The sequence below is a fragment of the Callithrix jacchus genome, chromosome 12 (genome assembly GCF_049354715.1).
Source record: "Callithrix jacchus isolate 240 chromosome 12, calJac240_pri, whole genome shotgun sequence".
Lineage (NCBI taxonomy): Eukaryota > Metazoa > Chordata > Mammalia > Primates > Cebidae > Callithrix > Callithrix jacchus.
The window spans coordinates 20753393-20767163 of NC_133513.1; the positions used below are offsets into that span (position 1 = coordinate 20753393).

General features: G+C 45.0%; 1 protein-coding gene across 1 annotated transcript in view; it reads left to right on the top strand.

Annotated features, from left to right (window-relative positions):
• Nucleotides 1–11466, top strand: part of CLEC19A (C-type lectin domain containing 19A) — a 29516-nt gene extending 18050 nt beyond the window's left edge. Inside the window, exons 3-5 of the mRNA XM_035267081.3 lie at nucleotides 1545–1638; nucleotides 5205–5337; nucleotides 6706–11466. Coding sequence (XP_035122972.1) covers nucleotides 1545–1638; nucleotides 5205–5337; nucleotides 6706–6785 — 307 coding nt within the window. The 3' untranslated portion in view covers nucleotides 6786–11466. The remainder of the gene's footprint in view (nucleotides 1–1544; nucleotides 1639–5204; nucleotides 5338–6705) is intronic.
• Nucleotides 11467–13771: the final 2305 nt, after the last annotated feature.

Consider the following 13771-nt stretch of genomic DNA (forward strand, 5'->3'; position numbering starts at 1 on the left):
GGTCTGTGAATGATTTCAGTGAAGTGTGCCCACCGGTTGTTCATTTGCTGTCACAACCCTTGCCCATTCTTCTAACCTTTACAAACTACCTTTGTCGGGCTTGTTGATATGGGCCCTGGATGAGCAGTTGTCTCAGCTTGTCTTCAGCATCTTCAGTTGCAGCAGCTCCAGATTTTGGGTCCAGACATGGCTACAACCTAAGGAGAAAGGGCAGTACTAGAAACTTGGACCTTCTCCACATACCTCTCTCCTTTCATCATGGAGGAAAATGTTCCCAAGATGTCCCCATAAACGTTGCCTTAAATCTAACTGGCTACGCTTGGTCATATGGCCAATGTCAGCTGCAAAGGGAGCTGGGAAATGAAATTTGGCTTTTCTGGGTCATAATGAAGGCAATGGGGTTAGAGATTAGGAATGGCCCAATGAGGAAAACCAGAACCACTACAGGTATCTAAAACAGATAATTTAATATAGGCAAGCGATGGAAGCTCAGAACTGAAAAAGGAGTAGTGAGAAAAACTAGAGATACGTAAGAGCAGAAAGCCAATTCCATGCCTGAGTTTTCCATGCCTGGCAGACAACCAGTAATGTCTGCTCCAGTGCCTGTTTGTTGTGAGAATAAAATGAGTTTCTGCACATGTAACACTTAGCGTAGTACCTGGTGTGAAGTCAATGCTCAAGAGACATTTTGATTATAGGATGAAAATGTGTTGATTTCTCTACCTATCTATCTGCTTATCAGCCTATCTGTTCATCTATCCATCCATGTATTCATTCATCCACCCATCCATCCACCTGTCTACCAACCCATTAATTCATTTGTCTATCTATCCACTCATCCATCCATTCATTCATCAATCCATCCATCTCTACTTCTTTGTTGGTGTTGGCAGTGGATTGTCAGCAGGGTCCTCCACCGATTCCTTTTGTTGGGTGAATTATTTGATAAGCTCTTTGAAATAGAGGATAAGAATCCCCCCACAAGACACCTATGACATCTAAGGATGGTGGGCTGTTAACTGAGGGGCTCCGTTTTGCTAAGTGGGCAATGCAAGTTCAAGCCTAGAGCTGAGTTTCCCAGGAAAACAGACATTTTGGAGATGGTGTGTGAAAAAAGACTAGGAGAGAGGGGGATAGATTATAAACTGACAGTGTAAGGGGGGGCCTTTGATGGAGAAATTACTGGTGGAAATGTTCATTGACTTATGTGATGTGTGCAACGCAATGTAAACTCCTCTTGTTGTCTTTTCATTATATCTTCAATATAATCCACCTCATTTGCCAGTGTTTTTGAGATGGATTTAAGTTTTTAGGGATGAGTAGCAGTGCTGAGTCTTTCTTTGAACTGGCATAGGTCAAATCCAGAGATGCCCATGTGGGACCAGCCACATATGGGTGACCTAATGAAAAACGAAGGCCAAATAGGATCATGTCCTCTATTTACTTTGGTCCAGGAAGGTAAATAAGAATTGCTTTCAATTTTTGACTCCATCCTATGAAAAGAGGCAGTGAGGAATCAGCTACTATGTTTCTTACATTCGCAGCTGGGAGGAGAATGTCTTTGTGTATGACCTCGTGAACAGCTGTGTTCCTGGCATCCCAGCTGACGTCTGGACAGGCCTTCATGATCACAGACAGGTGAGAAAGCAGTGGCCATTGGACCCCTTGGAAGCTCCAACCAGGATTCTTTTTGATTTAATAAACCTTTCACATCTGTGCCAGGTCACGGCTATGCACACAGCAAACAGAGAAATCAGACACCAAATGCCACAGTTACAGCATGACCAATTTTTGAAAGACATTTAATGATGTCCTACCAGATGATGCAAACAGATAGCATGGTCAGAGAAAACCTGTTTGGCTTGGGTTCTCTTAAAAAAAAAAAAAAGTCACTAGGCTGGGTGTAGTGGCTCACACCTAAAATCTCAGCACTTTGGGAGGCTGAGGCGGGCGGATCACGAGCTCAGGAGTTTGAGACCAGCCTGGCCAACATGGTGAAACTCCATCTCTACTAAAAATACAAAAATTAGCCAGGCATGGTGGCAGGTGCCTGTAATCCCAGCTACTCAGGAAACTGAGCCAGGAGAATTGCTTAAACCTGGGAGGCGAAGAGGTTGCAGTGAACCGACATCGTGCACTCCAGCCTGAGTGACAGAGCAAGACTTTGTCTCAAAAAAAAAAAAAGAAAAAAAAAAACCACTAAAACATGATTAGATGTGCAAGAGATGTTGGAAGGGAAATATTTGTATATGAAAAAGAGGAAGGAGGCATAAGTAGGCAGGGAAGGACTTCAAACAACACCTTGGGTCTAAGATATGTGAAAGGAGACTGGAGAGGAAGGACTGGGTAGGGAGAGCCTCATCATAGCATAGTGCTGAGAAAGTCTTAGCTAGACCAATGGGGAGTCCCCAAGCAAAAATGCCCAAGACTGGAATCCTGCCCTGGACAGGAATGCACCAGCACCATTACCTCTGACATGCTGAATCACTGGCTGGGAAGAGCCTGGAGGAAGCATGGTCTCATTGTGAATGCAATGGTAGCCAAAGAGGCAGAGGCATGTCCTTAGCACAAACAAGGCAGTGAATCCAAGGTGGCAGAAGAGCTGGAGCTGTCCATCAACTCTGCTTTCTGCTGGTCCTCCTGAAGGCGATCTGTGCAATGTACTTCTGTGACTGCCACAGCCTTCCTGGGTAAGAGATACCTAAGTCAGTGTCTAATGGAGAAATAGACATTAGCCAGAGACAGTCTATTTCAGTTAGAGGAAACAGCATGGGTCAACGTCCTGAGGAAGGGGAGGTCGTGGTACATTCAAGGAAGTTAATTAAGGAAGACCACTGTGGCTAGGGCACAGAGTGAGGTCGGAGTGAGTGTATAACAAAGCTGAAGATAGTAGCTTGGACCAGATCTCTGCAATGTCACAGCAAACTCCACCTGTCCTCAAACTTTGCCTTGGCAAGCTGCATGCTGAGTCTCTATTTTGCATGTATGCTTCTTGCCCTGTTCAGAGTACTATAGGGAATAAGGTTCCAGTGCCAGCTCCTGTTCTGCCACTTACTGGCTGGTAGGTGATTTTATGCAAATGTTAAAAACCTCTCTGAGCCTCAGTTTTTGTGTCTGTACAATGGGGATGAAAATAACAGTGCCTTGTGAAAAGAAAAGTAAGTGAGCTAATATATGTAAAGAGCCTAGCATGCTGCTTAGCATACTACAAGAACTCTTTAAGGATGATAAGAATTGCTGTTGAAGTAGCAGAAGTAATAGTGTGTCACACCTCACATTTATTTATTTCTTTCTATTGAGACAGGAAGTTGCTCTGTTGCTCAGGCTGGAGTACAGTGGTCAATCACAGCTCACCACAACCTTGAACTCCTGGGCTCAAGCAATACTCCCAACCTAGGTTCCAGAGTAGCTAGCACTACAGGCTGGGACCTCCACACCTGGATCGTTTTTTTAAAAATTATTGGTAGAGACAAGGTCCCACTATATTACTCAGGCTTTTCTCCAACTCCTGGCTCCAAGTGATCCTCCAACCTCAGCCTTACAAAGCGCTGGGATTATACGCATGAGCCACCACGCCTGGTGATCTTTTAAATCAATAGACTTCCTCTGGCAAGAACACATGTAGAAGTTGCAATTTTAAAAACACTAAAATGTCCATTTATAATAGCAACTCTAAAATTGGATTATAACTACATTAAATCAGAGTTAAAGAAACTTGTTATTAAAAGACCTAATAATTATAACAAAAAATACAGGAAAATGCCTTTTTCCCCCTCTTTTCAGAGCTAGGCACCATGGGTCAGGCATTGTGTTAAGGCCTTCACATGCTTCAGTTTGTTCAGCCCTCACAATGGCTCTCTGGAGGACATATTAACTCCATCATACAGATATTATGGGGAGCCTCTCTGGGGCTCAGAGAGGTTAAGTAACTTGCTCAGGTTGCAGAGCTAGGCAGTGGGCAGACATGGGGCCTGAAGCTCTCATCTCTTAGAAGTAGCATGCTAGTCCCATTATATGACATGAGCTCCATAATTGTCAGTGCTTTGGGGGATATTTTTCTTAAAACTTAAATAAATAAGCCAGGCGCGGTGGCTCAAGCCTGTAATCCCAGCACTTTGGGAGGCTGGGGCAGGTGGATCACGAGGTCAAGAGATCGAGACCATCCTGGTCAACATGGTGAAACCCCGTCTCTACTAAAAATACAAAAAAATTAGCTGGGCATGGTGGCCCGTGCCTGTAATCCCAGCTACTCGGGAGGCTGAGGCAGGAGAATTGCCTGAACCCAGGAGGCGGAGGTTGTGGTGAGCCGAGATCGCGCCATTGCACTCCAGCCTGGATAACAAGAGCGAAACTCCATCTCAAAAAAAAAAAAAAAAAAAAAAAAAAACTTAAATAGAGAAATGGCTCTTGTTCCTAGACAAGTTACAAAAATGTAGTTCTTTCCACAGTTAATTTGCACATTTATTGCAACACCAATCAAATTCCCAACAGGACTTTTCTTGCAATTGGACAGAGTAGTTCTGCCTTAGGCAAGAAAAACACAGACTATTTAGACAAAAAGAAAAGAGATGGAGCGTGACTCCCATCCTCTGGCAAAATGTAGTAGTTAGGGGTCTTGGGTACTTGACTCAGGAAGACCTGGTTTGGATTCCCAGCACTCATGCTTTATTTGCTGTATGAATTTGGGTAGACCAATCTGAGTCTCAGTTTTCTTGTCTGTAAAATGGGGCTGATGATGCCTGCTTTTCAGAATGGTGAGGATAAAGTGAGTAAAGTGCCTGTCCTGGCACATAATAAGCCCTCAACAAATAACAGCTAGTAATAGTAGTAATAATAGCAGTAGTATCAGAAAGCAGTAGCCTCAATGAGGACTTCTGTGCGGAGGTGTTAGAAATGGAGGTGATACCTGAGGTCAGGAGTTCAAGACCAGCCTGACCAACCTGGTGAATCCCCATCTCTACTAAAAATACAAAAAATCAGCTGGGCCTGGTGGTGGGCACCTGTAATCCCATCTACTCAGGAGGCTGAGGCAGGAGAATCACTTGAACCCAGGAGGTGGAGGTTATAGTGAGCCGAGATCATGCCATTGCACTCCAGCCTGGGCAACAAGAGCAAAACTCTATCTCAAAAAACGAAAAGTCTCAAATGCCTGATCTTCTTCTCCTTGGCTTGTTTCCTTGTCTCTCTGGGTGGAACCCTCCCAGGAAGGGCAGTTTGAATGGACTGATGGCTCATCCTACGACTACAGCTACTGGGATGGCAGCCAGCCAGATGATGGTATCCATGCGGACCCAGAAGAAGAGGACTGCGTGCAGATATGGTACAGGCCTACCAGTGGTGAGTACCCCTGAGACCAAGGCTCTTGGAAGGACACCCAGGAGGCATCACAGATGGGGAGGGTGTAGAAGTGCCTTGGGGGAAGAGGAGCATTGAACAGCCTGAGACTGGCAAATTGTTCAGCACCTTGGAGAGCGGTTGAGGTCACTAGGGTGTTGGGGACATGGCCATTCTCCACAGTGGACTTGCTTTAAACAACATTAACTGGTTTTTTTTTTTTTAACACATAAATTCCAACTTAGATAAAAAGACATTATAAATAAAAGCATGAAGGGAAAAAAGACTTGTATAGAGAGTAGTCAAGGGGTGGTGTTTCCATGTCAGCTCACCAACACACCAAAGTGCAAGCCCCTTCCCAAGGCTCATGCTCCTGAATATGTGAAGCAAGCCACACCTGGGGTGGTATGAGGGTGTAGGTAGTGACAAGAATATAGACCTGGATTCAAATTCTGGCCCTGTTACTTTCTAGCTCTCTGTCCTTGCAGAGAATTACTTATCCTCTCTGAGATTCTGTTTCTTCTATAAAATGGGCTTAGTAATTTGTCCTGCCTACAGGACAGCTGTGAGGATTAAAGGTGGCACAGTTGATATAGCATGTGGCAAAAGCATGGACCTGGGAGTTGACTGCCCTTATGTGAACCCCCGCTCCACCCTTAATGTACAGCCCAAAGGTAATTCCTTAACCTCTGGTGCCTCAGATTCTTGGTCTTCAAAATATGGCTAATGATACTTACCTCACAGATTAATGTGAATAAAAAAAGAAGACCGTGTTCATAGAATAGCTGCCATGGTCAGTATTCGGTATTAGCAATCACCAGCATCATTGTGAACATCATCACTTGCACACCAATCTTAAGAAATAGAAACAATATTCCCATTTTGCAGATGAGGAAAATGAGGCTCAGAGAAGTTTAGCAACTTGTTCCAGGTCACACAGCAAGCTAAGTAGTGGAGCTGGGTTTGAAACCTAGATCTACAGAACTCCAGACCCAGACATTTAATTGCTATTTCCTCTTTGCTCCCTTTTCTTTTCCTAATTAGGGGAGGGAGGTAGAGGACAGCTTACCCTCTACCTAGGAGGATATTATCCTCTACCGGGAGCTCTCCCGGAGCCCTCTCAGAGCCTGGTAGCCAGTTTTGGGCCAAGCCTCTGGTTGAAGTTCGTCCTCCCATCCAAGGTGACAAGCCAGGATCAGCTTTATGCAAGAGTAAGGCTGGACAGCAGGCTTGTCACATATCAACAAGAAAGGGCTGCCAATGCAGACACGAGGCCTACTGGAGAGGGCTTTTGCTTCAAGGGAGTGGTGGGGTTACTTTTATTTTGGTGGAAGGATTTTCACCCAGATTCTCTGCTTCTTTTCATCACAGCTCTGAGGTCATGGAATGATAACGCCTGCAGCCGAAAGTTCCCCTTTGTCTGTAAAATCCCATCTCTGGCCATTCATTGATCCTGTCTTGTCCTACGGGTGTGAGCTCAACTCCAGTATCATCTTGTACCCAGTGTAGAATTGAAACTAAATACATGTAAAACATACATAGGAGGTAAATCTCTTGGATAGAGATTTTAAACAAGCAGATCTTAATTATACAGGGTTGTGACTTGGCCAATTGACAGGAAATTATACAGGGTGGTGACTTGGCCAGCTCAAATTGGCTTAATTAATTTTTTAAAAAGGTGTTGTTGTTGCTTTTAATTGGCCCAAGTAACAGAAATCCAGGGGTTGTTCTGATTCAGGGTTGAATCTCACTGGGCTGGCTCAAGTCACATGCCCATCCCTGAAACAATCCCTCTGGCATATGCTGAGTGGCTAGCCCCTGCTTAACTGCACATCTCTGGGACAGAATGGGGTGGGAGTCGCATCATCAGAGGGTCTGGGAGTGGGGAAAAATGGGAGGATGTTGGTCAAAGGATACAAACTTTCGGAAATAAGATTAATAACTTCATGAGACTTAATGTACAGTATGGACTAGAGTTAATAATAATGTATTGTGTTCCTGAAATTTACTAAGATAGTATTTTTTTTTGAGACAGTATCTCACTCTCTTGCCTAGGCTAAAATGTAGTGATGCAAACGCAGCTCACTGCAGCCTTGACCTCCTGGGCTCATGTGATCCTCCCACCTCCAGTTCCCAGAGTAGCTGGGACCATAGGGCACTACAGGCATGTGCCATCACATCTAGCTAATATTTTCTTTTTTGACAGAGTTCCACTCTTGTCACTCAGGCTGGAGTGAAGTGGTACAATCTCACCTCATTGCAACCTCCACCTCCCAGTTTCAAGTGATTCTCCTGCCTCAGCCTCCCAAGTAGCTGGGATTACAGGTGCTTGCCACCACACCCAGCTAATTTTCATATTTTTAGTAGAGACAGCGTGTCAGCTTGTTGGCCAGGCTAGTCTAGAACTCCTGACCTCAGGGGATCCACCCACCTCAGCCTCCCAAAGTGCTGGGATTACAGACATGAGCCACTTTGTCTGGCCATGTATTTTTTTTTTTTTTAATAGAGATGAAGTTTCATCATGTTGTCCAAGCTGGTTTTGAACTCCTGGGCTCAAGGGGTCCACCCACCTCAGCCCAAAGTGCTGGGATTATAGTGTGAGCCACTGCACACAGCCAAGAGTATATCTTATGTGTTCCCACCACCACATGGGCTCAAAGATGAGACTGGTTCTTCAAAGGAAAACAAAAATATTACCAAACTCATAAGTTGCTGGTGGGAATGTAAAATAGTGAAGCCGCTGTGGAAAAGTTTGGCAGTTCCTCAAAAAGTTAAACATAGAGCTAGATCTGACCCAGCAATTCCACTCCTAGATCTAGACCCAAGAGAATTGGAAACAGGTATTCAAATGTAAGTGGTCAGTTGGGCACGGGGGCTCATGCCTGTAATCCCAGCACTTTGGGAGGCCGAGGAGGATCAGTTGAGCCCAGGAGTTGAAGATCAGCCTGGGCAACATAGCAAGACTCCGTCTCCATAAGAAAATGTTTTAAATTAACCAAGCATGGTGACACAGATCTGTCGTCCCAGCTGTTCGGCAGGCTGAGATGGGAGGATCACTTGAGCCTGGGATCTCAAGGCTGCAATGAACCCTGATTGTGCTACTCTATTCCAGCCTGGGTGACAGAGAAAGACCTTGTCTCAAAAACCAAAACCAAAAGATCACAGCAACATTATTGATTTTAAAAAAATGCAGGCAACCCAAGTGTTCGCCAACAGATGAATGACTAAATAACTGTGGTCTATTCATAGGGTGGAATATTATTCAGGCATAAAAAGGATGATGTAATGATAGATACTGCAACCTGAATGAACCTGAAAAACTTTATGCTGCCAATCACAAAAGACCACATATTGTATGATTCCATGTATACGAAATATCCAGAATAGGCAAACCTATAGAGTCAGAAAGTGGATTAGTGGTTGCTAGGGGATGTGTGGAAGGGGAATAGAAAGTGAGGGCTAATAGGCATGGGATTTCTTTGTGGCTGACAAAAATGCCCTGCAATTAGACGGTGGTAATGGTTGTACAAAATTATAAATGAACAAGAAGCCACTCAACTTTACATTTTTAAATAGTAGTTAATACATTTTACATTATATGAATTCTTTATTGTTATTTTTTGGGTCTCACTCTGTTGCCCAGTCTAGGGTGCAGTGATGCAATTACTTCTCACTGCAGCCTCGACCTCTCAAGCTGGAGTGATCCCCCTGCCTCACCTCCTGAGTAGCTGGGACTACAAAAGTGTATCACCTCTCCCAGCTATGTTTTTGCCTTTTCATTTTTTTGTAGAGGCAGGGTTTCTGCACGTTGCCCAAGCTAGTGTCGAACTCTTGAGCTCAAGTAATCTACCCGCCTCAGCCTCCCGAAGGGCCAGGACTACAGGCATGAGCCACTATGCCTGGCCCATTATGAATTTTATCTCAATTTTTTAAAATGTTACCAGAAGAAAGAATGCATGCCAGGCAGGAAGAACAATAGATATTTATTAGTAGAGAGAACCATGATCAGAGAGTCAGTAGACCTCAGTTCCATTTCCAATTCTCTGGGCCTTGTTTCTGCTTTGGTACAGACTGGGGTTGTGGGGTGACCTAAAAATCAGGCCCTTCAGTACCAACAAGGAAACACAGGTTAAAATATGCAAAAGAAAAATCAATTAGCATTTGGTAAATTGTGTGGTTTCTCAGATTTTTGCAGGAATATTCTTCTGAAAAGGATGTTAAAATGGGACTTTGCTATGGCTTCAGAATTGGTCCCAATTGAAAACAGCAGGTTCTAATTACCTCTGGTTCTGAAGAGAGCAACGAACACATGGGACCATTCAGCTACCCCTAGAGCTTACATAATGGTTTGCAGACCTGGCCTTACCACAGTCAACCACATGAGTAGGGGAAGACAAAGACTGAGATCCTTGGCCTTGTAGGGAACATAGCGTCCACAGTGAAAAGGGTTTTTACCTTTTCTTTCTATGGAAGTAGGAGGGGTTGCTTTCTCTCCATCTCCAATGTCAAATGAGCAGAACTTTAAGAAACTACTTGTAGAGATTGGGGTGCCCAGAAAGGTACACTGGCTTTTCGCTCCCCAGCAGAATGTTGACTATGTTCTTGAAAATTCTGCCCTCCCCAGTACTACATGGAGAGGAACTGGGTCAGAGACTTCTCAAGAATGCTTCATGCACCCAGACACAGTGGCTCATGCCTGTAATCCCAACACTTTGGGAAGCCAACGTAGGAGGATCACTTGAGCCCAGGAGTACAAGATCAGTAAGCAACATAGTGAGATCCCACCTCTACAAAAAAAAAGAAAAAAAAAAAGCCCGGTGTGGTGGCATACACCTGTAGTCCCAGCTACTCTGGGGCTGAGGCTGGGAGGATTGCTTTAGCCCAGGAGATCCAGGCTGCAGTGAGCTACGATCACGCCACTGCATTCTAGCCTGGGTGACAGAGTGAGATCCTGTCTCATTAAAAAAACAAGCAAACAAATAAAAAAGCAAAAGGATGCTTTATGCATCCTGAGAATTTAGGAGTGTAAGGAGGAAAATGTTTCCTCTATCCTCTTATTTTCCTTTCTGGAGGCCTGTGACTCTATCAAAAGACAGATTAATAGAAGAAGAGGCATAGAAGTTTTGTAGATGTTTTTACATGCAGAGGGATTTCATAGAAAAGAAGTGATAACCCGGCCGGGTGCGGTGGCTCAAGCCTGTAATCCCAGCACTTTGGGAGGCCGAGGCGGGTGGATCACGAGGTCAAGAGATCGAGACCATCCTGATCAACATGGTGAAACCTGGTCTCTACTAAAAATACAAAAAATTAGCTGACCATGGTGGCGCGTGCCTGTAATCCCAGCTACTCAGGAGGCTGAGGCAGGAGAATTGCCTGAACCCAGGAGACGGAGGTTGCGGTGAACCGAGATCACACCATTGCACTCCAGCCTGGGTAACAAGAGCGAAACTCCGTCTCAAAAAAAAAGAGAAGAGAAGTGATAACCCAAAGAGGTGGTTAGACTTGGGGGCTTATTTACCGTTTTAACAAAGGGGGATAAATTGTGGAGAAGTGACTAGAAAAAGGAAAAGGGGGTTGGCTTTCTAGTGGTGGAAAATCGTGGGAAGGTGACCAGGAAATGGATGGTAGATAAAGATTGTTTCGTAAGGTTTGTTATGTAGACTCAAGTGATCTCCAGGGTCATTCACTTCTTCCTAGTACAGGAGAGGGGATCATGCTTAAAATGGAAATTTATGTTACATTTACAAAGAGAAAGTTAGGCTCTGTGTGTAGGCAAATGTGGGGTCCTAACTAGGGAAAACTAGTCAGGCTGGTAGGACCAAGGGAAAGCAAAAAGAGAGAGCAGATTAGCTATCAGTCTGCCTTTCTTCATGGTCCAGGACACAGAGCCCTCCTGCACAAAAAGCTCACAATCTTTCTGTACCCAGCACTCATCAGCCCCCTGCAGGTTAGCTCACTGCCCCCTTGGCATTATCAGTGCTGTACACAGCACTCTTTAGCATAAGCACCATTCCATACATCCCCAACAAGCCTTTGTTTCCTTGCTGACAGCCCCTTCTCTGCTGTGCTGCCCGTTGCAACCTCGCAACATACGTTCATAGTTTCTCTAATAAATATGCCTTTTTTTTTTTTACCTACAACTGTCTTGGTAAATTCTTCTTACCCCTGCACCACTGGTCCCAGATAGTTGTCAATCACCTGTGACAGCAACAGGGGAAGACAGACAGCTCTTCTTTTGTCTGCGATTTTTCTGTTTCTTTTTGTTTTTTGTGGAGAGAAAGTCTCACTATGTTGCTCAGGTTGTTCTCAAACTTTCAGCCTCAAGCGATTCTCTTGCCTTGGCCTCCCAAAGTGCTGGGATTACAGGTGTGAGCCACTGCGCCTGGAGGCTGAGGTGGGAGGATTGCCTGGCATTTCTTAATTGTCTTTAACCCAAAACAATCCTGATGCCAAAGTGGCATATTTTGGGATATCATATTCTGATCCCTTTTAGGGTCATCCGTGAACAGATTATCATGCCTACTGGGACCCCAAGTTAGGAAGCTTCTTGTAATTTCCCAAAGCAGAGAGGGGGGAAAGAGGCAGTGGCAAGTGAACCTGGAAAGAAAAAGATGGACACGTGGGCCTGGGTGGTTCAGAAAAGGATTTCAGTGGCTCCCCTGGCTCCACGAGAAGAAGCACAGAGCTTAGAGTTGCTGCTCTGTGCCTAAGCTGCCCCCCTGTAAAACAAGGACAGTAAGTATGTACTTCACCGAGGTCAGAATTCAATGAATAATATATGCGGAGGCTTTGAACAATGCCTGCACGTAGAGCTATGTAAGTTAGGTATTATTCTTGCTGTATTGGTTGGCAAGTGCTACAAAAGTGCCATGGAACAAGCCACCCCAAAACTCGGTGGCTTAAAACAACCATTGTTTATTGTAACACATGCATCTGTGGGTCAGCTGGGATTTGGCTGACCTATGCTGGGCTCTGCTGGGCAGCTCCGAGTCTCATTGCAAATCTTGAGGATAGCCAGGGTGCCTCTTCTTCACCATGTGTCAGGGGCACCAGTCAGAGTCTTGGCCTGGCATTACAAACCACCTCAGTCGGAAGCCTAACCGCCTTCAACGTTCAGCACTCTGAGTTCTGAGCTTGTGTCATGCTGGACCCCTATTGAATCCAACAGAAATGGCACCGTGTTCCAAAGGCCGAAGAACAGACCCAGAGCCAGTGAAGGAGGCATAGCGGTTATTGGGACTTACATACAGGGTGGTCTCAAAGCGTCAAGCTGAACAGGAAAAACTATCGCCATCCTTGAAGGGGGATCTGGGTGGCACATCTCCATGTTACCATATCTGGAATCAAAAAGGCATGGTTTCGGATCCCACCACTGACACTTACTGTGTGAGCTCATAGAAGTGGCTTGACCTCTCTGAGTTTTGGTTTCCTCTGTAAAATGGAGACATGGTCCCTTCCTGCCCTCACTCTGATTTATCCGGCAGCTTTGGGACACGAGGAACTCTGCATAGGTGACTTTTCCAGAAAACTAAAATGTATTCCTTGAGCAATTGCAAGTATCTCTATTTTTCCATTTTGGATGGAAATCTTTCTAAACCATGTTACACATCTCCCTGCCTCCTGAAACAGAAGATCCTTGAGAAGACTCAGCTTTTCTTGATTCAGGGTAATATGCACTGCATCTCCTTCAGGTGTTTTTGTCTTCTGTCATATCTGGGTGCTGTGTGTGTTTCCAAGTTGGACATCTCTACCCTCTTTCCTTCACGGGGCATCACTCTTGTATCATGTGTCTCTGACAGCCCACAGGACTCACAGTCTTTCCTATACTGTTGCTTCTGGGATGCTGGGGGCAGGGAAGCCAGGCAACCAAGCCTGAGAACAACCCAAGACAGAGGGGGGAGAGAGAGAGAGAGAGAGAGAGAGAGAGACAGAGAGAGAGAGAGAGAGAGAGAGAGAGAGAGAGAGAGAGAAAGAGAGAGGAGGGAGAGGGAGAGGGAGAGGGAGAGGGAGAGGAGGGGGAAGAAAGGAGAGGAAGGATGAGAAGGAGGAGAAGGAAAGGAAGGAGTAGGGGTGGGGGGAAGAGGAGGGCAGGGGGAGAGGGGAGGAGGGAAAGGAGGGAAAGAAGGAGGAGAGAAGGGGAGGAGGGAAGGGAAGAGGGGGAGGAGAGAAAATAGATGATAGGGGATGGATTAATAATAAATGATGGATGGATAAATGAAGATGATAGATATCGTTAGAGATAGATGATAGGTAGATAGTCTGTATGATATGGTAGTCATGTATCTGTCTATCATATCTGTATGATAGTCTGTGGATAGTCATATATAGATAGATAATAGTCTCTCCCTTAGGGAAGAGAGAGAGACAGATGGATAGGCAGATGCTCATCATTATAAATATTTGTCACCTATCCAATCATTGTAAGTAAAGCATAGGA